This window comes from Parasteatoda tepidariorum, chromosome 4 (genome assembly GCF_043381705.1).
Source record: "Parasteatoda tepidariorum isolate YZ-2023 chromosome 4, CAS_Ptep_4.0, whole genome shotgun sequence".
Lineage (NCBI taxonomy): Eukaryota > Metazoa > Arthropoda > Arachnida > Araneae > Theridiidae > Parasteatoda > Parasteatoda tepidariorum.
Window position 1 is genome coordinate 77,609,230 of NC_092207.1, and position 22,435 is coordinate 77,631,664.

Here is a 22,435-nt window from a genome sequence, read left to right on the forward strand (position 1 = left end):
TATATATATATCTATATCTATATCTCTATATATATATATATATATATATATATATATAAACAGTTTTGATATTTTTGATTCCAAACCTTCAACCTTTGCTCAAATATTTTTATTTCGTCGATAAATGAAAAAATTCGGAAAAACAAATGGAAAAAAATAAACAAATAATCTACTTTTTCTTGAAGTTTTGAGTTTGGGTCAAGCTCTAAAACTTAGAATCTATTTTCAATGGTTTTATTCCATTGAAAAAAGTTCAAAAATTTCGATATTTATTTTTAAAAAAATACACTATCGAAACTTTTAAATACGCTTATAGAAAATTAGCTATCCGTTACATCATTATTATTTCTAGGTTTGACACTAAAACTAAGAATCTATTTTCTATGGTTTAATTCAAATGGAAAAATTCAAAAAAGTAAATAGAAGAAAAAGGAAGAAAAAAAAACGGATTTTTCTTTTTATGAAGTCTTGTGATTGGCTAAGAAATTTAAGAATGCATTTCCTATGCCTATATTCAATTGAAAAAATGATCGAAATGAAAAATAAGATTAGTAAAAATTTTATGAAAAAGACTCATAAAAAATTCATTTCATTACCCAATAACATATCAAACGTGGGGTCACTTAAGGTTTTTCTTACAAAATGATATCCAGCTCTAAAAACTTAAGAAAAATCATATCACCAGACACTTCTTAGTAGGTGTGAACTTTAAGGACTGAAAATTAACTGTGGGAACAAAAATTTAATCGACAAAACTTATAATATAGTTTTGTTTTGTAATTTTTTTGAAGTTTTATTCTAGCTTTAAAGTATGTCCAAGAATCAGAGTATATAATACTGTGAGGCAAATTTACTATGGTATTTGTCAAATACACTATCTACCAATTAGAATTTGGACACCCATGCAAATGACTATATCTACGGTCCTGAGATACGTTATGCCCTGGAGCCGGTATATATCGTGTAGGTAACAACATCGGCATTAGTCCCATTCAAGACGCGTCCCGCAGTGGACTGATCGTTAAGACACGGTTCCCAGCAGATCACCGAAGTCAAGTATCACTGGCTCCAGTCAGTGTGCGGGTGAGTGACCACTTGGATCAGTCCGCGTAGGGAGCGAGGGTGTGCAGTATTAGTCCTCGTTAAACTGTTCAACCGTAAAGTGCTCGACTTCACGTGCAGGTCGTCGGGCTAGAGAAGCAGGGGAGCCATCCCCTCTGCAGAGGATCAAAATTGTGATAACATGTCTTCGGATCATCCTCAGGGATGTTTCCCAGACCGTCGCCTACAGCCCATGGTGCAGCTCTAGTGCGACGTAAATGAACTACAACAACTCATGCAAGATGCCTACTTCACTATTTTGGATGACAATGTGATTCCTACATTGTGGCAGTTTTACGGGGTGGACCCCTGTTACTTCCAGGACGACAATGTCTGCTGTCATGTTGCGGGGGGTCACCAAGGCTTGGTATGGTGAAAATGGGGTTAATCCAATGAACTGGCCTGCCCAGAGCCCAGACCTGAACCCTATCGAGAACCTCTGGGACGAGTTGGATCGCCGAATTAAGGGATGTACTACCCGTCCAAAATCGGTGAAGGAACTTATATGTCTTCTCCAAGGCGAGTGGAAGAAAATACCACTAGCCGTTACACAAGGACTTGTGGAAAGTATGCCCGAGGGTTTACGCTGTAATTGTAATTAGAGGCTCTACCAACTATTGATTATGAATAAAGTTAGTTTTTCTTTTCAATCACACGTGTACATATTGGTAGATAGTGTAGATTGAAAGCCAACTAATGCATTTCCGAACGGCTCGGAAAGAAATTCTCATCGAAACGATAAAACGAAATAAAGTATGATGGTATGGGTAAAACAAATACAAATAAAACAATAATAAAATTTAATAGAATTTTCATCATTTTTACATGGATTCAAAATAATATGATGGTTAAGAGACAGATCTTTGTGGCATTCCAGTTCTCAATCTGACGGCATCATAAACTGGCAAACCTGTGAAAAATGAGAGTCCAGTCAAATTTTCAATATCCACAACTCGAGCTGAATTCTTCTCGATCATGGCACTTGGAGACTAAAAGAAAAAAAATATCAATAACATTTTTATAGGTTTTGCGGTAGATAAATAATTATGTACACATTTAAGTGGTAAATAATCTAAATGATCAAACATAGTAGTGTCTTTAATTAAAAAAATAATATTTTTTATCTTTCATAGTCAAATAAAAAAGATATGAACGAAACTCGCATTTAATTCCCTTTCAAAAGTAATTTTTCTTAATTTATTTTCTTAAAAAAAAAAAGCTTCAGTGTACAGGGGTCTGTTTAGAAAATATTTGGCTCCGTTAACGAACCCTTCACAAAATATCTGTTTCATAAAAACAGACCCTTCACAAAATAATTTATCTATTAAGTGGAACCTTCACAAATTTGTTTATCTTCATTATTGTTTTGTTAATCGAATTAACTCCTTCCCCGGGGGGGGGGAAGAAAGACGGTTCAAGACAAACTAAGTTTCCCTAAGTTTAAATTCCAAATGTAGTATTCTAAGAAAATATTTCTACTTTTACAAACATCGTGTGTGCATTCTTATTAATATTTTCTGTACATAAATAATTGATCAATTTATTTTTATTCATAAAAATAATTAATAGAATATTATGCAAATAAAAATTAATTTTTGGCAATTTCTTAAATAAAATATTATAAATTTAAGAATTATTTAAGTTTACTTAATGCGTAGCACATTAAAATTGCATTACTAAGTTGTGTCATTTAAACTATGCCAATTGAAATTATTAAAAATGTGAAATATTTTGTTCCCTTATTCGTCCGAAATGAATATTCTGTGTGTGTTTAGGCTAAATACCAAATACTTGTATGTTGCAGTTGCATCTCTAATTTAGTAGCAGCAATTGTTGAGCTGAATCTTGTATCTATTTACAATTTAAAAACTTCCTGAAAAGGCTTTTGGCAATTTTTGTAATAACAGGACCCTATTTGCACAAATTCACAAAAGCAGGACCCTGGTTGAAAGAATGCGACGCTTATTTTATATTCACAAATTATGAATAGTTTTTTCACAATTTCACAAAAACAGGACCATTCACAAAATGTCTGGAGAGATCCCTGGAGTAATTCTGCCAAAACCAATGCTTGCATCAGAGTTGCTTGAAGGTAAAAGCTAATTAATTATTGTTAATCATTTTGAAATAGTAATCGGGTAAAAATATTAAGATTTTTATATTTAATAAAACAATGGATTTTTAAAAAGTACTTAATTACTTAGTACTTAGATTTTTTATACTTAAAATGGAACAGAGCTGTAAGTGTTTCTTTGAAGAAAAAAAAGTTTCTTTTTATTATTCTTTTTACTCAATTCGACAATATGCACATTTGAGAAAATTTTCTTAAAAGTAAATGCTACTTTTTTCGAATTGACAAAATTATGAATGAAATAAGGTATCAAAAACTTTTCGACGTTTTCTCAAAACAAAAAGCCTAGACACGATTACTTATTTAATTTTCAATTTACTTAATTCAGATGGAATAAATGTTGCCTCATAAAGTAACCGTAGTTAATGCTTACTCTTGGAAGAGGTGTAAATTTAAAGAATAAGAAAGGAATAAAGGCGAGAATGTGGAAAGAGATAATTAAGCTGAGTAGGTACGGCAGCAGTTAGAAATGGTCAGTGTTTTCCAATGAAATCTTATTTAAATAAAGTGCGCTAATTAATACAATAATCATTGGTAGTGCGTTAATTATATTTCATCAATTCGCCCGTGTCATAAGAACGCGTTGCCCCGTCCTTTCTTCACGTACTCAGGACAATTTGCCGCGTTTTTGAAACTATTCTTTATGCACGAATAAAAAATTAATATCACTCAGAAATTTATGTCCAGTACTAAGACAGAGATTTCATGTCTTTAAAGAATTTTTGCTATAAACTAAATATGATACGTGGGTCTTATTATACTTTTAGGATAAAAAGACTTAGAGAATTTTTTGTTAAATATATAATCTTCAAACTTTAGTACGAGAAAAAGAGAAGACGAGGTAAAACTAAAGAAGGTACGCTGTTCCCTTCGGTCAACGTACTAAAGAACAAAAAATAGCTATATATCCCTTTTTTTTTAAAATTAAAATCAAGTAACTACATTGTTAGTTAAATAAATGTTAAAAAATTAAATTATTTTATATAAAAAACTGAAACATTACTTCACAATTCTGAGTAAATGGGTCATTTGGTAGCAAAAATCCTTTACTGTCCAATTTCGATGGAGGGCAATTTTTCAGAGAGTCAGAAGAGGTAGTACACCAAGTTGCTATTACAAAAATGTGAGTTGGTACAACTAATGATCCATACTTTTCTTTTAACCTTCTGTAAAGTGAAAAGGAAAAGAAATAATGAAGTCATTACTTAGTCGTATAAAGTATTCATATATGAATTTACAATTTAGACGAAGTTAGAGACATTCACTTCATTCTAGTCCAACTCATTTGACAAGAAACAATAATTACGATTAAGATAGGCAATAATTTGCAAGATATACAATAATTACGATTAAGATAGGCAATAATTTACAAGATATACAATAATTACGACACGCAATAAATTCGAATAATTACGATAGGTAATAGATATGACAGTACATATACAATAAATATGAAATATAAAATATGAATAAATATAAAATATGAAAAAAATTTGCAAATGCAAAATTTTAAAAATAAATTTAATTAAAACCATTGTTAACCGTCATTGTTTCAGAAATTAGAAATTTTAAGTGACATCAATATAAAATATATATTTTTTTACATTATTAATTCATAATTTTTAAATTTGATCCAATACAAATGTTTTATAACCTTCGTTGAACAGCCGACCCAATGTTTGGGTTAAGACTACTTATGTTCAACGTGGTAGCCTTGTAATTTTGAACTCAATCCAGATTACAAGGGAACTCCTGGATTGGGAGAAATTTGAATTCATGGAGGACTTTTTGATGGAACAAACCCGCATTTGCGTTACATAGAAAGACCACGAGAACATTTCACGGTTAGCCTGACGGCAAGGGGACTCTAACCCATGATCCGTCTACCACTGAGGATATTTTACGTCAGCACTGTGGTCGGTGTAAGCCGGATCTGGAATTCGTATCAACCAGCTATAGATGGGATTCGAACCCAGTTCACCTGGTTCGAAGGCGAGCGCTCTATCCTCTTTTACGATATAAAACGAAAAAGATTCTGAAATGCTGTTGCATCATAGTTTTAGTAATATGCCATTTCGCCTTTCAGTCGAATAACTTCAAAAAGATGATTTAGAAATATTTTTGCAAGTAGAAAATGGACATTTTTTGCCGTGATTACCAATTTTAGTTCAGAAATGGATTTATATACATCTTTAACTCCTCCAACAATTATGTTTTTCTCATGGTCCAAATCCGGCCTCTTGGCAAGAAACTCCAGTATCTTAATTCTCAAATTCTGTTAATGAATGCGGTGAAATACTTTTAATTTATCCATTGGGTTTTTAAAAAAACTCAGTAGTATTAAAGTAAACCGCATAATTCCGAAAATTCTACACAGTTATACGAATTACATATTTTAAAGATTTCAGTTTTTAAACCAGTCAAAGAAGTAAAATAACGTAATAACATGCTTTAGGTGCGCCTTTTAAACCTTTTATTTACCGCAAATAATCAGTCACCAAAAAAAAACTTTTTGTTGTTGTTCGGTACTGCAGACGATAATTTCGAAATCATTTAGAAAGTCATGTTTATCAATTTTCGGAGTGGCCTATAAGTAAAGCTTGAGTGATAAAGCAAAGCTTACATTATCTTTCCAAGAGATTGCTTCAGACCATTTGCAGATAAATCAAAAGCAGCACCCATCACTACATTCAAAGAGCCGCTTTGGGCAGCCCACCGATTAAGTATTCGGTTGATTTCTGTTTCCAGAGAATTTGTGTGATTCATTGACTTTGGAATAGAATTCGAAACATATAAAGCTTGTTCCTTTGTTGCAGATTTTGAAAAACCTGTAAAATGTAAATATTAAAATTAGTTAGTATTGCTTCCATTTTTTTGGGAAACTAAAATAATAATCAATAAAAGTTTATGGGATGAATTACAATCTTTAGTCATATATGTATTGTATATTATAGGTATAAAAGATTCTTTTTTTTTTTTAGAATTTATTGATAATTTTACGTAATGATTGTTATAAAAATCGTTAAAATTATGTGAATGTGCCAGTTGTGGACATCCTTTGGTCAAAAAAAAAAGAAAAAAAATACTTAGCAATTATAAGGAGACACTCATCGGTACTTAGGAACACTTTCTTTTCAGAGAAATTTGTTACTTGGCAAAAATGAGAAAAATTTGGTATCCATGAGGAAAATCAAAGAAATTTTATTTAACTCTAGCAACACAAAAAAAAAAATTGTCAAAGCTACAGGTAAACGGCGTGTTTTCTTGTCAGCAGTCATCCAAAACCAATTTTTATGTTACATTTTAAAAGATAATAAAATTCTCTAGGCAGTTGCAGACACCCTGGGGAAAAATCACTTCAGGACATGTAAAATAATATTTATAAATAAAAACTTTTACACAATACTGATATAAACTACAGAAATAAATGTATCACTTTTTGTTTAAAAATTAAAAAAGCTACTCGGTCAGGCAGTTCTGGAGAAAATTGTTAACTGAAAGTTTCCTTGTTGAAGTTCCTTGGAGCAAAGTCTGCTCATAATCTACTTCTCAACTCCTGAACACATAAAGAATGAGTTTTACTTCGAAAACTAGAGAACGATTCTTCAAATATCATAGTATGAAGTATGCTATGCTATAAAGAGAAGAAAGATAAAACTCGGTATTTCATTATAGTACTTGAATAACTTATTTACGTAAATGGTAAACTTAAATATTGTCACTATGCTCTTTTATCGAAAAATTTCTTTTATCGCTCTACAACAAAATTGCTTTTGATCTTTTTCTTTCTAGCTGTCTTAAGCAATAATCTTAAGTATAAACTATCAGTGACTAAAAGTTATTCAGTCTTAGCTTCTTTCATACTGTTTCTTTTTCGGCATCAGCAACAACTTTTAAAATATAGTTTACCATTTAGGAAACTTCAACTATTATCCAATTTTTTATACATGGTTTCTTATTTTCTGAGTATAATGCTGCGTACAGTGCTTTTAAAAACAGCAGTTAACAATAGTAACCGTAGAAACTTTCAAATAATATCTAATTTCTAAATATCGAACTTTTTTCATTTTTTACTGTCACAGGGTGCGTAGCCAAATCTTTTAACAAAAATTAAGCACCTTTTAAGTATTTTTTTAAGCACTCAAAAAATATTTTTAAGCACAATGTAAATTGACAAAATGCAAAATAATTTTCAAAGACTTTACATGATCATGATAAATAACTAGAATTTGACAAAGAACTCTTTTCTTGATTATATTAGTCATTAAAAAATGATCAAGAGATTTTTCGGTTCGATTTCAGAGGGTGGAAAATGAAGCTTGAAATGGAGAATATCTTGCAAAATGCAGCAGAGTTGCACATGAGAGTGCAAGAATCTTACCGAACCCAGCTCACTAGACGCACAAGCGGACTCGCAAGTATTTCACCAAACCTGTAAAATGATTGGCGCTTTCGTGCGCTAAGGACTGACGGTATGCTGAAATTGGTCGAGGTTGAATGAATTCTGAAAACGTTGAATAGAAAAATATGAAAAGCACGTTTTTACATAATACGTGGCGAAAATAGATATTAACTTTCATAAATCTCATTTTCGAAAAAGGAAAATTAAGCACTTCTTAAAAACGTCCATTAAAAAAGCATTTTTAAGGGCTTTTAAAAACGGAAATCGAAAATACGCACTTTTCAGCACTTTTTAAAAACGCTACGCACCATGTTCCAATGTCCACCTGTGTTAACATTTCGTCAACTCAGGCATTTTGCAGGGCAGATTTGTTGGCCACTCTCTCGGGGGCACCATATTTTGTGGGCAAACGGTACTCCCACAGCAGGGAGAGATAGTACAGAGAATGAAAGAACATCCATGCCTTACCCGGGATTCGAACCCAGAACCTTGCATATTCAAGGCCAGTTTCCTGATCTCTACATAGTCGGGTCGGGGTAAATATCGAACTGGATAGGAACATTTCATTTGCAGTTATGCAATGCTAGAAAAAAATTAATCCTTTTAGCAGGACTGAAAATCCTACCATTTAAGTTGATAATTTTTTCTTATCTCATTCATTTTCTAACTGACAAAACTTTTTGATTAATATTTTTGGCTTATAAATATTTTAATCCTTTGTGGTATAGCTGATAAGTTTTTAGAATACTAACTGATGGGATAAAGAGGACGTTGTACAATTGACTTCCTTTTCACAACTGTGTTGTCATAATCACTACATTTTGCAGTATCAGCATTTGGTATTCTGGCATCAGCCGTGAAGCAAACATCACCCACCTTAGAAACTTCCTCCTAAAATAAATTAAATTAATGGATAAATTTTTTTTTAATTAAGGTATCCTTCTCAAACAGGATACAAATTCAGGTACGATACCTGATGTTTGCATGGTTAGGAAATAAAGTAAGCAAATCGCAAAAGAATTGTTTGGACTGCTGCAAAATTTATAGAATACTCTGAAATTCTTTTTATAATTTAATTCCTATATAATTCATAATTTAATTAATTTAATTAATTTAATTTAATTAATTTAATTTAATTAATTTAATTAATTTAATTAATTTAATTAATTTATTAATTAATTCTTTATAATTTAATTTATAGTATAATTAATGCGCAATCAAGAAATTTGCAGATGCGCTTACAAAAACAGTCAACTGTAGCTCACGGGAAGGTGTTTATTGTTCGATTAATATTGAATATTGATTCTATTAATATTGATTCTTATTAATATTGAAAGCATATTCGCTTTCTCTAATACGAACTACAAACGTCTATTTCAATCCGGTGATAATTGCCTGTCGACGTGTATAGCACGTCAATGTTTTTTTTCATTTACACAAAAGTATTTTTTGTACGTACGTAGGATTTCTTTCAAGCGCAAGTGGTTGAAACTTTTGTTAATTGAATAGAATATGCACTATTTAACATTATCATTTTTTTAAATTAAATAATATGAGTATAATTTGAAGTTTTTTAGAATGCTCCACATATTTCTTTATTTTAGTGTTCCGTGCCTTACAGAAAACAAAGTTATCTTTGCCATTTCTGTGATATGACGAACAACGAACGGGACAATTTCTGGGGAAAAACAAACGAAGAACGTTTTTCTTATTTCTGGGGTAAAACGAACGAGGAACGTTTCTTTTATTTCTGGGGTAAAACGATCAAGGAACGCTTCTTTTATTTCTGGGGTAAAACGAACAACGAATGTTTCTCTTACTTATAGGGTAAAACGAATAAGGAACGTTTCTTTCATTTCTGGGGTAAAACGAACAAGGAAATTTTTTTTTATTTCTGTGCTGTATTGCTTGCGGACGTGTACAGCAGGACTTTGGTGTTTTTATTTATTTATTTCTCTTCAACGAAAGCATGATTAAAAGCTTTTTTAAGGGAATAGAATAGGTATTATTTAATATTTAAAAAAAATTTTAAATATTAGGAAAGTAATATATTAAAGCATTTGCATTCATCCAAAATTTACACACTATTTTTATTTTAGAAATTAATTTTTAAAAAATTCATTTTTGCTTTTATCGTAACTTTAAATGATTATAATTTATCTCCGAATTCTAAAAATTAAATTATGAAAAGCTGTACAATAATATAAATTTATCATCTCTCAGAACATTGTTGTTACCTTCTTCTCGAGATTGAATGATGTCCACGAAGGTAATCTATATTTCAGATCAAATGCAATTATGTTTTCTTCATTATACATCATGAGTAGCGTTCTGTTGTCTTGTGCGCTGTATGGAACACCAAATGGTAGATGAAGATCTCGTTTGGAATCTTTATCAGTAATCTCCACTTGTTTACGAGCCTAATTAAACATTATAAACTCACTAATTATGTTATACACAAGGAAAAACTGTTTACAAATGATCAAATTTTAATAGTTGTGAAACACAAACATATCTATATTCATGTATAATTTTCAGTAAACGCTTAAAATGCAGAAATAGAATAGAGCTTCTGGTTCCTTCCTAAGGTTATGACCATTTTTTGTTGTCGTTGTTTTTGATACCAGGCTCTAACTTAGCACTATTTGCTATAGTTTTCGAACTTTAAGAAACCGAAATCTTGACAAAGAGTTTCTGCTTATCATTTACGTTTAAAAAAAGTTCCAGTACATTTTGTACTTTTTTATCGCATTTTTCAATGTAAACAAATCATAGATAACAATATTACGTTAAGTGTCTTAATTGCTAAGGAGAATAATTAAAGTATAGTCTAAAATATGCGCTTTTTGCTACACCGTTTACTTTATTATTACCGAATTATCGTAATTATTACGTACCAACTGCTAGTTGCTTTGAATGAGCTAGTCTGAGTTTATAGGAATGGACAGATGACTCGACCATAGAAACCATTTAATTGCCTTTAATAAACGAAATTCAAAGTTATTTTGTAGATTCGTGGATTATTTTACGGTTTAAATAAAATTCCTCTTTCAGATTTCAGGGTAGCATTTAGAGAATAATTCAGAGAATAATGCAAACTATCATTAATACGTTTGTTGTTGCTGTTGTTGACGTATGCCTGTTTAGGCAGATGGGGTGCGAATGTTCTTGTTTTCCAGTGGCGCCATCTATGACCAAGAATTCGACTTCTACCACACCATACGTCGCACCCGTTTATAGGGCGGACCCATTCATACCCATAGGGCGGACCCATCCATTCATTCCATCCATTAATATGTTTCAATGCATTTTTTACCATTTGTGTTGCTTTCTATACTCCTTTTACTTTGATGAATTACACTCATAATTTTTTAAACATATTACTGGATAGTGTTAAAGTGACACTCTAGTAAAAAATTAAATGAACTTCCAACAAATTTATAGAAATTCCCTACCTTAATTCCTTCTCGCTCCCGTGAAAATGACGGGGTGAGGTTTCGCCCTCTATTTCTAACTCCCGTGATATTTCCGGGCTGGAGTGTTCAGTAGTAATGCGCCAATAAGAATAAAACTAATTCATTTCTTTTGCCCGGAAAACATTTCATTTCTCAATTTACACACCAGATGGCAGTACCAGGATAAATGTAGATAGTTAGTTTATTTTAAACTAGATGTCAGCACCAATCAATTTTCAGAGATTAAAAAAAATAGGCACTTTTATGACCGTTTTCTTGAAATTAACCGATCGTTAAGGGGTTAATAAAGGTGAAAAGCTTCTACCATTGCAAAAGGACAATGAATTTCCTTTAATAAATATTTATTTAACATTTCATAGCTACATCCCCTATTTAAAGACATGAATATAAATATTAAAGCAATATTTATATTATGAATTTTATGATTAAAAAACGTTTTGTTGATCCACTGGTAGCAACCTTCCTTTAAGTTTCGGTTAACGCCTTACAAAAAAAAATAAAAAAAATACCTGTTTACAAGAACACTCTGCCGCATCGACTCGGAATTTATAATCTTGATTATCTCTTGGAACAAGCCCAGTAGCAGGTGGGTCCTGTTCCAGCTGAATTGGCAACTTTTTTGGAGATTTCAGAATTTGGTGTAAACTTCCCCTTGTACCATTGTTAGGTTCTGGTTGGATGTTGATCAGTTCTAATAAATAGAATGTCCAATAATCAATATCGAAAGAATTTCAGATAATATCATGAATATTTTGTTTGCAATCATATTTACCAGTCATTAATTCATACAACTCGGTATTGATGAAAGGCTTGATCTTGGTGCTAGATTTTATCGATGGACCATGAGCCATGAAAATAGACTGAAAAAATGTTTTAGAAAGTTTTGATTTTTTTAAAAATGTTACAGAAGTAAAAAGATTGCTTATTATAGAAGCAAAAAAAAGTAAAGAATGTCTTATAAGATATAGCATGCTTATCCCATACGAATATAAGAAATGTCGATTATCTTTACCTGCTGAGTCCATAAAAAATTGTAAGTTTATATTATATTTTATTTTTTAAAAATTATACCGTTTTGTTATAATATAAAAAAAGAGAAAGTTTGTTACTAAAATAAAATAAAAACTGTATAGTGTAATGTAATACAAAGTATATAAATATTATACAAATAAATGAGATCATAATCTGCAAATTCCATAGTTAGGAATTTATTTTAAATTTTATATAAAAATAAGTTGTACAATTTAATTTTTTTCCTTAGATACCGTTTTGTTTAAAACTATAAATATATTTACAACCTTAAAAGTGATTGATATTTTTTCTTTACCCGCAAAGGGAAAATATTTTTTTGACTTGGCCAGAGAATAAGCCTATATTTTCTTTTTGAATAACAATGATTCCACACAAATAAATCAAAGCAAAAAATGTTATCATTGCGAATTTTTTAAGTAAAGATATTAATTAAGAGTTAATTAAAGAATTTATTTTTCAATAAGACAAGTAATTTTTGTAGTTAAAATTATTCAAGCAGAAAACTTAAAAATTTTTTGTTTTTTATAAAAGTCTGAAATTCTAACAAAAAGTTGTAATTTTCTAATTTTTTATAAGTTAAGAATCAAGCAATCTGCCTTCAATTATAAAAAAAAATATTTGAAATGTTTTAATTAGAGAACTTCATGTTAATATTTGTATAAACTAATATAAAGAGATTTCTAAAATTCTAAATTGCAACCGCATTTTTTTTACCCTCTCGTCGAATTAACGAATGTGTAACTTCGGGCTCTATTGTATCTTACGATTTTGTAGGTGTTTATATTTATTTGCAAGAAATTATTTTTAAATTTGAATTCTTAAACATACATGCGTCATTTATTACTGGTTGAAATTGATAATTTAAACGCACTTACGGTAGGGATAAAATTAAAACATCAAATTTAACAGATTTCGAATGGAATTTTCATTTTTAATTCATAACTTATATATTTTTCAATTTTATTTTCTTTCAAATTGTTCTTAATAATTTAAACCGATTTAATGCGGGGAATAAAAAGAATAAATTATTTTAAAAGAAATCGAAATAATTCTCTTTCGATCTTAATCTCCATTTTCGGTTTCTAAATATTTATATATGAAGTTTCAATTTTATTTTGAATACTTAAATATATATTTTGAGAGCAGATGAAACGGGTTTAATGTATTGCTGCAAGTAGTTTCGAGGGCTGGTCAGCGACATTGGTATATGTATATGCATATACAATGTATATGCATACGACATACATTGTATATGCATATATAATGTATATATAATAACCAGATTATAATAACTCGTTTAGGATGCGTGCTGACCATTGCTAGCTATATTCTAAGCTGATTTTTTTTCCTAATCTATCGACATTGCTTGTTGGGTAAAGAATACTTAAATCAACTCTGAACAATGCGCATGCGCAGAACTGGATACAAAGTTCGAATGCAAACCTTAGAATTGTGTTGTGTAGATTTACTATAATTATTTAAATCTCAGTTGGTGTGTTATCACAATTTAAATTAAGCATGTGCACCACATGCTATCAGACACAAAAAACAGCTGCCAAATAATAATCTTACTCTCATATCAGTATAATAATTATCGTATCCATGAGCACCACCGCTACAAATGTCATCTCCAGATTTTGCGCTCCGACTATAAATAAAAATAATACACACTGTTATGATAACATAATAAATGTTGACAAAATATTGCAAACCAATGTAAGAAAGCTATCAAACACAGGGAGTTTAGGCAAATTAAAATACTGTTTTGAATTTTTAATCCATATAAAAACAAAGAAAATAACAGAATAAATAATAAACTATTAACAAATATTATTGCAATATAAAAAGCAATTTTGCAAACACAGAGACAGCACACTTTATAAATCATTAACAATTCAGTCCAATATTCACAAATATGTTTCAATCATTTAAATTAACTCATGAATTTTTCAAAACATAAATTTTAATTGTGTTTGAATATTAAAATTGCGGACATAAAAATGTGGCCAAATATACACATCGAATGTAAGGCATAGTCCAAAGATATTATATTTTTAAAAAAATTTAAATTTAAGATTTTTTAAGACCTAGAAGTTTTAATGTGCTACACATTTAAAGTAAGACGTTGGCAAAAATATTTAGATAACTTTATAGAGGATTTAATTTTATTATCAAATACTTTTTAGATGTGTACATATTGTTCAGGAATATTTAATAACAATTTTTATTTCTTTTAATATTTTTTTACATTTATAAAAATTTTTTATATTTTTTATATTTATAAAAAGAATAAAAAAATTGTAAATAAAGAGTAAAATTTTCTTAAAAATTTAAATCAGAGTACAGAAATGCAAACAGTGCACAGTGGCCTACTATGCCTCTTAGCCCTATCAGATATAGTCTAATATTGTACACTATCGACTGTAAGTAAAAAAAAATCCTCAAATTTTATTTATCCTTATCACAATATTTTTATGCGTTTTCTTTTCATGTAAATTAATCTGATGATTTCCAGGTAGGTAGGTACTTTCATTGCGTTGCACTAGAGCTGCACAATGGGCTATTGGTGACGGTCTGGGAAACATCCCAGAGGATGATCCGAAGACATGCTATCGCAATTTGATCCACTGAAGAGGGGATGGCTCTTCTGCTTTGGTAGCCCGACGACCTGCGTGCGAAGTCGAGCACTTTACGGTAGAACAGTTTAACGAGGACCGATACCACGCACCCTCAGTCCCTACGCAGGCAAAGTGGTCACCTACTCTCTTACTGACGGCAGCCAGTGATGCTTGATTTCGGTGTTCCACTGGGAACCGTGTCTTTACGGTCAGTCCACTGTTGTGTTGTTGTTGACGTATGCCTGTTTAGGCAGAGGGGATGCGATTGTTCTTGTTTTTCCAGTGGCGCCCTCTATGGTCAAGAATTCGACTTCTGCCGCATCATACGTCACACCCGTTTATAGGGCGGACCCATTCATTCATCCATAGATCGTAATTTTGACCTGAATCACAGAACGATCGATCTCCAATCTAGTACCCCCAGAGGTATTGATTTGTTATGGGAACATGGAGGACTTTTGCGACTCGACAGATTTAACGTGCATAAGTCACTTTACTACACGGGGAGTCTTCGGCCGGCGGAGTTCGAACCCACGAACTCTCGGACATGGGTCCAGCGTCCTATCGACCAGGCTATCCCAGCCCGATCAGTTCACTGCGGGACAAATATCTGTTGCATCTTTATGAGTAAAAAGAGAGGCAAAGCAAAATAAATATATTTTTAGAGGGATACTACGATTAGTACCTTTCTTTCAAAACATGCAGCTGCTAATAAAAAATGGTCAGAGCTATAATTAAAGACATTCACCTGACAACAGTCCAGCGGGAGTCCATATCCAAGAAGATGGGTTCGATTCTGTCACTGTCTGCATAGTGCCATCTGACTGGGAGTTGCTCTTTGGGATAAACTCTCATATGCTGACTCTGGCACTGCATTTTCTTTATCAAACTATTTAACACATCTGAAATAGTTAAAAGTTCAACATGCCTTGTGAAACTTTAAAACATATGATTAGGGTATGAACATGATTAAACATCATAAGTTTCAATCTTCTGTGGGGGGCGGTGTTACAGACCATGTCAACCGTCATCTACGAAAAGGTACCCAAACATAGAGTCGAGTTAACATGTCTTATATACTAGTGAATTGTAGTTGTAATTTTGTAGTGGTAGATACGCTACAGTACTCCCCCACCAGAATTATATCTGTGATAGAATTCGATGAATGGATACCACTAGTTGAATCATTGCTGTTTTTGTGCGAAACCGGGAGAGCTGTATTAAGATCACCGTACTTTATGAGTGCTGAATGTGAGAGGTGTATTAACTTCACGGTCGTAGTCGCTCCTGTGTTGCCTTTAGCAGTCGAGTGTATGCAAGCCGGCGTTGTGGGTGTTTGAGAAGAGACTGAATAGCAACAGTGCGAGGAGATGGATAAAGTCGCAGACACAAGTAGCAAGTCAACTGTTTTTTAATGTGGATCATCCATCGAAGTAGGCGTTACTGTCTAGGTAGGCGTGTTCACATCACGTCCGAAGGTCACCAATGTGGGAATAGTAGATATCGACCATGTCAACCTTCATCTATGAAAAGGTACCCCATCATTGAATCGAGTTAACATGTCTTATATACTAGTGAATTGTAGTTGTAATTTTGTAGTGGTAGATACGCTACATCTTCAATCATTAGAAATTCAAACTTTTTAAAATAAAATAAATAAAATATTATGTTAAACTCCATGGTCACCAATTACTTTATAGTCTAAGAAAAAGCTTGTTCGAATCAAGGATGTTTTTAATTTCCTTATTTGGGGTGCTTAATATCATTTGCGATATTTTTAAACTAGAAAGGGCTTAGAAGCGAATTTTTAATCAAACGCACACAATCATGACGATCTATCTAAAAGCGATAAATATAAAATCTATCTCTAGAGTTTAAAAACTAGAAATTCTCTAGGAAATTGGGATTCAATATACTTTTCTAATAATTATAAGTATGTTTACAAAGTTTAATGCAGTAGAGTTATTAAAACCTGACAAATCATTAAAAACTGGAACTGCATTGTTTTTCGGGGCATCTGAACAACACCTCCTAGAATAATGAAGGCCTCAGCACGGATCAAATTAGTAGTCCGATGTGACGAAGTTAACTGCGCAGTTGATGAAAAATAAGAAAGATGTCATTACGTTCGGGGTACTAAGCTGCGCAGTGGTTGAAAATACGAAATATGTCATTACGTTTGGACTACTAAAGGATATTTATGGTAACCCGTGCAGAGGCCTACTCTTTTCTAGGAGGTGTTGATCTGAACCGGGGTGCTTATCTCCTGTAGAAAAAGGTAAAACTCCGGAAGTAGGGGGTTTACATGATGATTCATTAACAAGGAAAGAAAAGAACAAAACATCGAAGCCTGTTCGGTTGCCGAAGAAAATTAACAGGAGGTGTAAAGCGACTATTAGGATCGCTTAAAGGCTTTAGCTGGTAATCATACTGTTTTCAATAAAAAAAAAACATTTCCAACAAGGACCAGTGCATTGACTTATGTATTTTTTTAATTCTTAAACGTTTATTTGTATTTGAAAAACCACATGACGAAACGCTCGTTGCCGCATTTTAAGTCTAGGTATCACATATTACTAATTAAATAAAAATATGAGTATATTTTCATTTTATACATTCATATGTTACTGCTTAAAGTCAACCTAATTTGTATTATGTATCATCAATATAATAAAAAAAAATAAGTAATGCAATGAAAATCTGAAAAAGTATTTACTTGCATCTCTTCTGCCTTTGGGACGCACTCTGCCAAAAGGACCCATAGTTGAAAAGATATTCGAAACATTAACATAATTTTCAACGTTAACAACGAGCTTACAGTCAGTGCTAGACATACCTAGATAAAAAAAAAAATTAAGATTAAGTAAAAAAAAATCAAACAAAAAAGCAGCGAAAAATATCTGTTCTTTCTCATATACCGTGATCAGACAAAATGATGACATTGACACAATTCAACAGGTTTTTGGACTGCAAACCAGCAAAGAGCCTTTCAATCATTTGATCAACACCTCTCACTGCTTGATTTACCTGTATATAAAAGGGGTAAAAAAATAAGTATTCAATTAGTAAATACACGATGTTTCATAAACTGCTGTTTGTAGAAAATGCAACACCATGAAAGAATCATCAGAATCAAATGAAATTTAATGCAGAAACGACTTGTACTGATACAAATAAATGATGAAATTTTCAAAACAAAAGAAACAAATTAAGCGTCCGAAATCAGTATTTGGTGCAGCCACCACGCGCTGCAATAAGTGCTGCTATACGACGTGGCATGGAGTCAAACAGATGTTGAATATCTGCTTGAGGAAGAGAATTCCATATCGCTTGTATGCGCAACCAAAGTTCGTCTTTGGAAACTGCAGGACGCGGATCACGAGTGAGACGCCGACCAACCATATCCCACACGTGCTCAATAGGCGACATATCCGGCGAATAAGCAGGCCAAGGAAGAAGTTGCATGCGTTGTGCTGAACAGAAGTCTCTAACAGTCCGCGCAACATGTGGGCGTGCATTATCCTGCTGAAAGATAGCTCCAGGGATGCCTTGAAGGAAAGGAACGACTTCGGGCTGTAGCACTTCACGGACGTATCTGTTGCTATTGAGATTACCCTCAATTCGTATCAAATTGGATCGTCCATGATACGAAATCGCACCCCAGACCATAACTCCGGGTGTTCGACCACTATGTCGTTCAATAATACACTCAGGAAGGCAGCGTTGACCGGCATAACGTCTAACACGAACACGGCCATCATGGGTCCACAAATTGAAGCGTGATTCATCTGAAAAGACAACTTGGTGCCAATCAGCTCGCCAGTCTCTGTGCTCAAGAGCCCACTGCCGACGCAGCCGTCGATGATCCGCCGTGAGGGGAATCCTGTATAATGGCACCCTTGCACGCAATCCACGGCGCAGCAGACGACGACGAATTGACGAAGCCGACAATTGTACACCTGTAGCAGTAGACCAATGTGCTGCCAGCTGCCTGGAGGAAGCTGTGCGATCATTCACCGCCATGCGGAGCAGGTGTCGATCATCGCGCTCTGACGTCACCTTCTGTCGTCCAGTGCCTGTTTTTCGAGTTGTTCGGTGCTCGTCGGTCCACTGCTTCCAAACTCGCATCACTGTGGAACTGTTCCGCTGCATACGAGCTGCTATTGCGCGATAGGAAAATCCTCCTTCTCGAAGGCCGATTATCCTCCCTCGTTCAAACTCCGTAAGTTGCTTGAATTTCTTATTCTTCCGTCGTGGAGGCATACTCAGGTCTCACTAAACGTTTGCCACTAACAAATAATCATAGACTATTTTCAACGTCCCGCTACAGCACTTTATTTATACGCTTTCAGCATCAATTCAGAGGGCGCTGCGCGCGCCACGCACGCGCGATGGCTCTGAAACTTTATTAATTTGCATAATATCCTATATCCATTATTAAAATAATATTTCATTTGATTCTGATGATTCCTTCATGGTGTTGCATTTTCTACAAACAGCAGTTTAATTACAGCCCTTAATGTACATTCTTTACAATTATTATTTAGGCAAGCGGGAATTAAAAACGTTATCGAAATTTGAGGAATCATTAACGTAGAAGGCAGAATAAAATAAAAAAAAGTGAAAACCAATTTGATTGCCGAATGAACCTTAAAGGTGTTTCCAATAATTACTTTCACCACCGCTCAGTTTCCTTCTGTTCCAAGTCTTGGTTTCCTTAATCCCACCTAATTCGTTAATGATTCATCAGGTGTTGATGACGATTTTCTGGTCTACACTTAACTATATATTCGGTACATTTAATTTGTGTACATTCTTCTGATAAGGAAAGTAAAAATATATATTATTATATTATAGTAAACTTGATGTTATGCTTAGGGTGATAGACGTAGTTAAAAGCACTAAAACCTGTCTTCAAACTGGTTTCGGTGTTTTTAATCAAGGCTTCCAAGTGAATAATTCACGTTTCAATTAACTTTTTTATTTCCTTCGCTTAAATATTAATTAACGACTTCTAATGTGTAAATGCTTTTGTTTAAATTTTAAACAAGGATACTTAAAACGTACATTAAGGGTGGTGATTACGAAACACCATATTTATTCTATAGTGTTCAGATATTACACATTCAATACAGTTTCTTCTATTGGGTAGGATAAAGTGTAAGTTGTTGTATTTTTTTTCCAATAATAAAAGTGTCCTTTCCAGGAAAAAGTGAAAATTTTATCTGAACGAAATAGATTACACAGATCATTGAAACAACCATGTAGATCTAGGATCATTTATAGTTTAATGCAATTTCACTAGATTAAACACCAATAAAAGACCCTTAACAATGTCATGCACAAATATACTGCTGTGAAATTTATTTATTTACTTTTTTTTTTTTTGAAGTTGTGATTTATATTCATGTTTTAGCGATGATGAATCTATCAATATTACTAATATATCACTTAAAAGCATTTTTTGATCGTTTTGCCTACTGAGCTTTTTGAAACGGGTACTATAAACAAGATTATACGTTAATATAATCCACTTACTTCAAAACTAGAATTGATTGTAGATTTTTATAATCATATTCAAGTCCACAGTGTGGACAAATTTAAATTTACAACTGGTTTCGTAATAAATAATATCACTCCTAGTCGCGTACGACGACATTTTTAAACATGTTTTGTTCATTTTACTAACTGAACGTTTTGAAACCGGTAACATGAACTAGATTATATTACAAAATTATAACGAATTTTACTAAAATTTTATTTTTCAATAAGAGTGTTACGCTTCATAAGTCATTAATATAATCCAATTACTTCAAAACTAGATGTGGTCTTAGGTTTTCAAGTACGCAGAGTGGACAAATTTAAATTTACAACCAATTTCGAACTTGCTACAGATAAAAAAATTACACCCCTATTCGCATACGACGACATTTCTGGACATGGGTTCCTATCATGCAGTTTTAACCCTGATGATGTACCCTGGAAGTTTGTCACTTCATTTATGCCCCCCCCCCTTATTAATAGACTAAAAATGTATAGGTAGCTTTAGGAGAAAAACTAATTTTAGATTTGAAATCCCCGCACCCAAATTAGGCAAGATCAAGTATTTATTTTTAATAACGGCGTTAAACAGTTAACCTCATTCTAAATTTACAAGACTATTAATTTTCAACTCCGTAATCTTGTAATTTTGAATCCAAAGCATAAGATAAGAAAACTCCGGGCTCAAGCATTGGGACAAACTAGCTTTTGTGGAGGCCTTTTTGATGGAACTAACCCACATTTGAGTTATGTTTACTAGTGTAAATTTAACTTTACCATGATTGAAATAAACAGCATTTTGCATACAAAATTCTAACTCGAAGTAATTGTAACTACCTATTGCGTTGAATGTATGTATTATTTGCAAAACTGTAGAAAAAATTTTATTAAATAAGTTCAATATATAATGTTAATAAAGAAAATTGTATTGGAAACATTGATGAAGAATTCTAATTTGTTTTAATTACAAAACTGAATTAAAAAGTAAATATTAACTGTGGCTTCTCACTTCTTTTGAATCCGGCCCATTGCGGTGTCCAGCATTATCAGGCTGATTTACATAAAGCGTCAAGAAACTAGGTCGATTAGCAGGAGGGAGTTCCAACCATTGAAGAATCTGATCAACCCTAGCATTATAACTCGTTTTTCTGAAACAGATACTACTATGTAATGAGTGAGTATTTTTTTAAAAAAAGTCAAATAATAATCTGCTGGTAAAATGTATAAAATAAAAGAATATTTGTATCAAAATCGAACTTCTTCTGTAGTTCCACAGCCAGCTTCAGGCCAACGCTGTCTTAAAAATTTTCTAACCATCTGGAATTATCCGCTGCTACAGTTCTCCAGCCGTTGACCCTAATTTCAGGTTACGTTTTCTCAACTGTATCGAACTTTTTGGCAACTTTTTTCTTTCACATTTTTTAAATATCATTTTTTATTTGTTAAGTTTAAATTTATTGTATCTGTAGTTGTGCCCAATCCAACTAAATTGATATACCTTTACAGTTTTCACTATATCTGGTTCTCTGAATTTGAAGTAAAGTTCGTTGTCATAACGGATTCTCCAGACGTTATTTTCCTTCATAGCGCCAAAAATTTTTCTTAGTATTTTTCGTTCAAATATTAAGAACTTATTTTCCTCAGTAACTCATCTTATAACTTATTATCTATCTAACATTTTCATTACATTGCAAGTCTGCGCACATAAACTGCTGTTTGTAGAAAATGCAACACCATGAAAGAATCATCAGAATCAAATGAAATTTAATGCAGAAACGACTTGTACTGATACAAATAAATGATGAAATTTTCAAAACAAAAGAAACAAATTAAGCGTCCGAAATCAGTATTTGGTGCAGCCACCACGCGCTGCAATAAGTGCTGCTATACGACGTGGCATGGAGTCAAACAGATGTTGAATATCTGCTTGAGGAAGAGAATTCCATATCGCTTGTATGCGCAACCAAAGTTCGTCTTTGGAAACTGCAGGACGCGGATCACGAGTGAGACGCCGACCAACCATATCCCACACGTGCTCAATAGGCGACATATCCGGCGAATAAGCAGGCCAAGGAAGAAGTTGCATGCGTTGTGCTGAACAGAAGTCTCTAACAGTCCGCGCAACATGTGGGCG

At 32.7% G+C, this 22,435-nt stretch overlaps 2 protein-coding genes across 5 annotated transcripts in view; one reads left to right on the plus strand and one right to left on the minus strand.

The window, feature by feature from the left end:
• LOC107450274 (phosphatase and actin regulator 1) overlaps positions 1-22,435 on the plus strand; it is a 173,871-nt gene that overhangs the window by 7,981 nt on the left and 143,455 nt on the right. The window lies entirely within an intron of this gene.
• The window catches only part of LOC107450275 (ectonucleotide pyrophosphatase/phosphodiesterase family member 3), a 47,470-nt gene continuing 26,919 nt past the window's right edge, over positions 1,885-22,435 (minus strand). For all 4 annotated transcript variants that reach the window (XM_043041575.2, XM_043041576.2, XM_043041578.2 and 1 more), the window contains 12 exons: positions 21,311-21,449; positions 17,679-17,787; positions 17,477-17,596; positions 15,509-15,662; positions 13,715-13,790; positions 11,883-11,970; positions 11,620-11,801; positions 9,872-10,054; positions 8,387-8,525; positions 5,856-6,060; positions 4,236-4,398; positions 1,885-2,090 (listed from right to left, as the gene is read on the minus strand). In XM_043041575.2, coding sequence (XP_042897509.1) covers positions 1,950-2,090; positions 4,236-4,398; positions 5,856-6,060; positions 8,387-8,525; positions 9,872-10,054; positions 11,620-11,801; positions 11,883-11,970; positions 13,715-13,790; positions 15,509-15,662; positions 17,477-17,596; positions 17,679-17,787; positions 21,311-21,449 — 1,699 coding nt within the window. In that variant the 3' untranslated portion in view covers positions 1,885-1,949. The remainder of the gene's footprint in view (positions 2,091-4,235; positions 4,399-5,855; positions 6,061-8,386; positions 8,526-9,871; positions 10,055-11,619; positions 11,802-11,882; positions 11,971-13,714; positions 13,791-15,508; positions 15,663-17,476; positions 17,597-17,678; positions 17,788-21,310; positions 21,450-22,435) is intronic.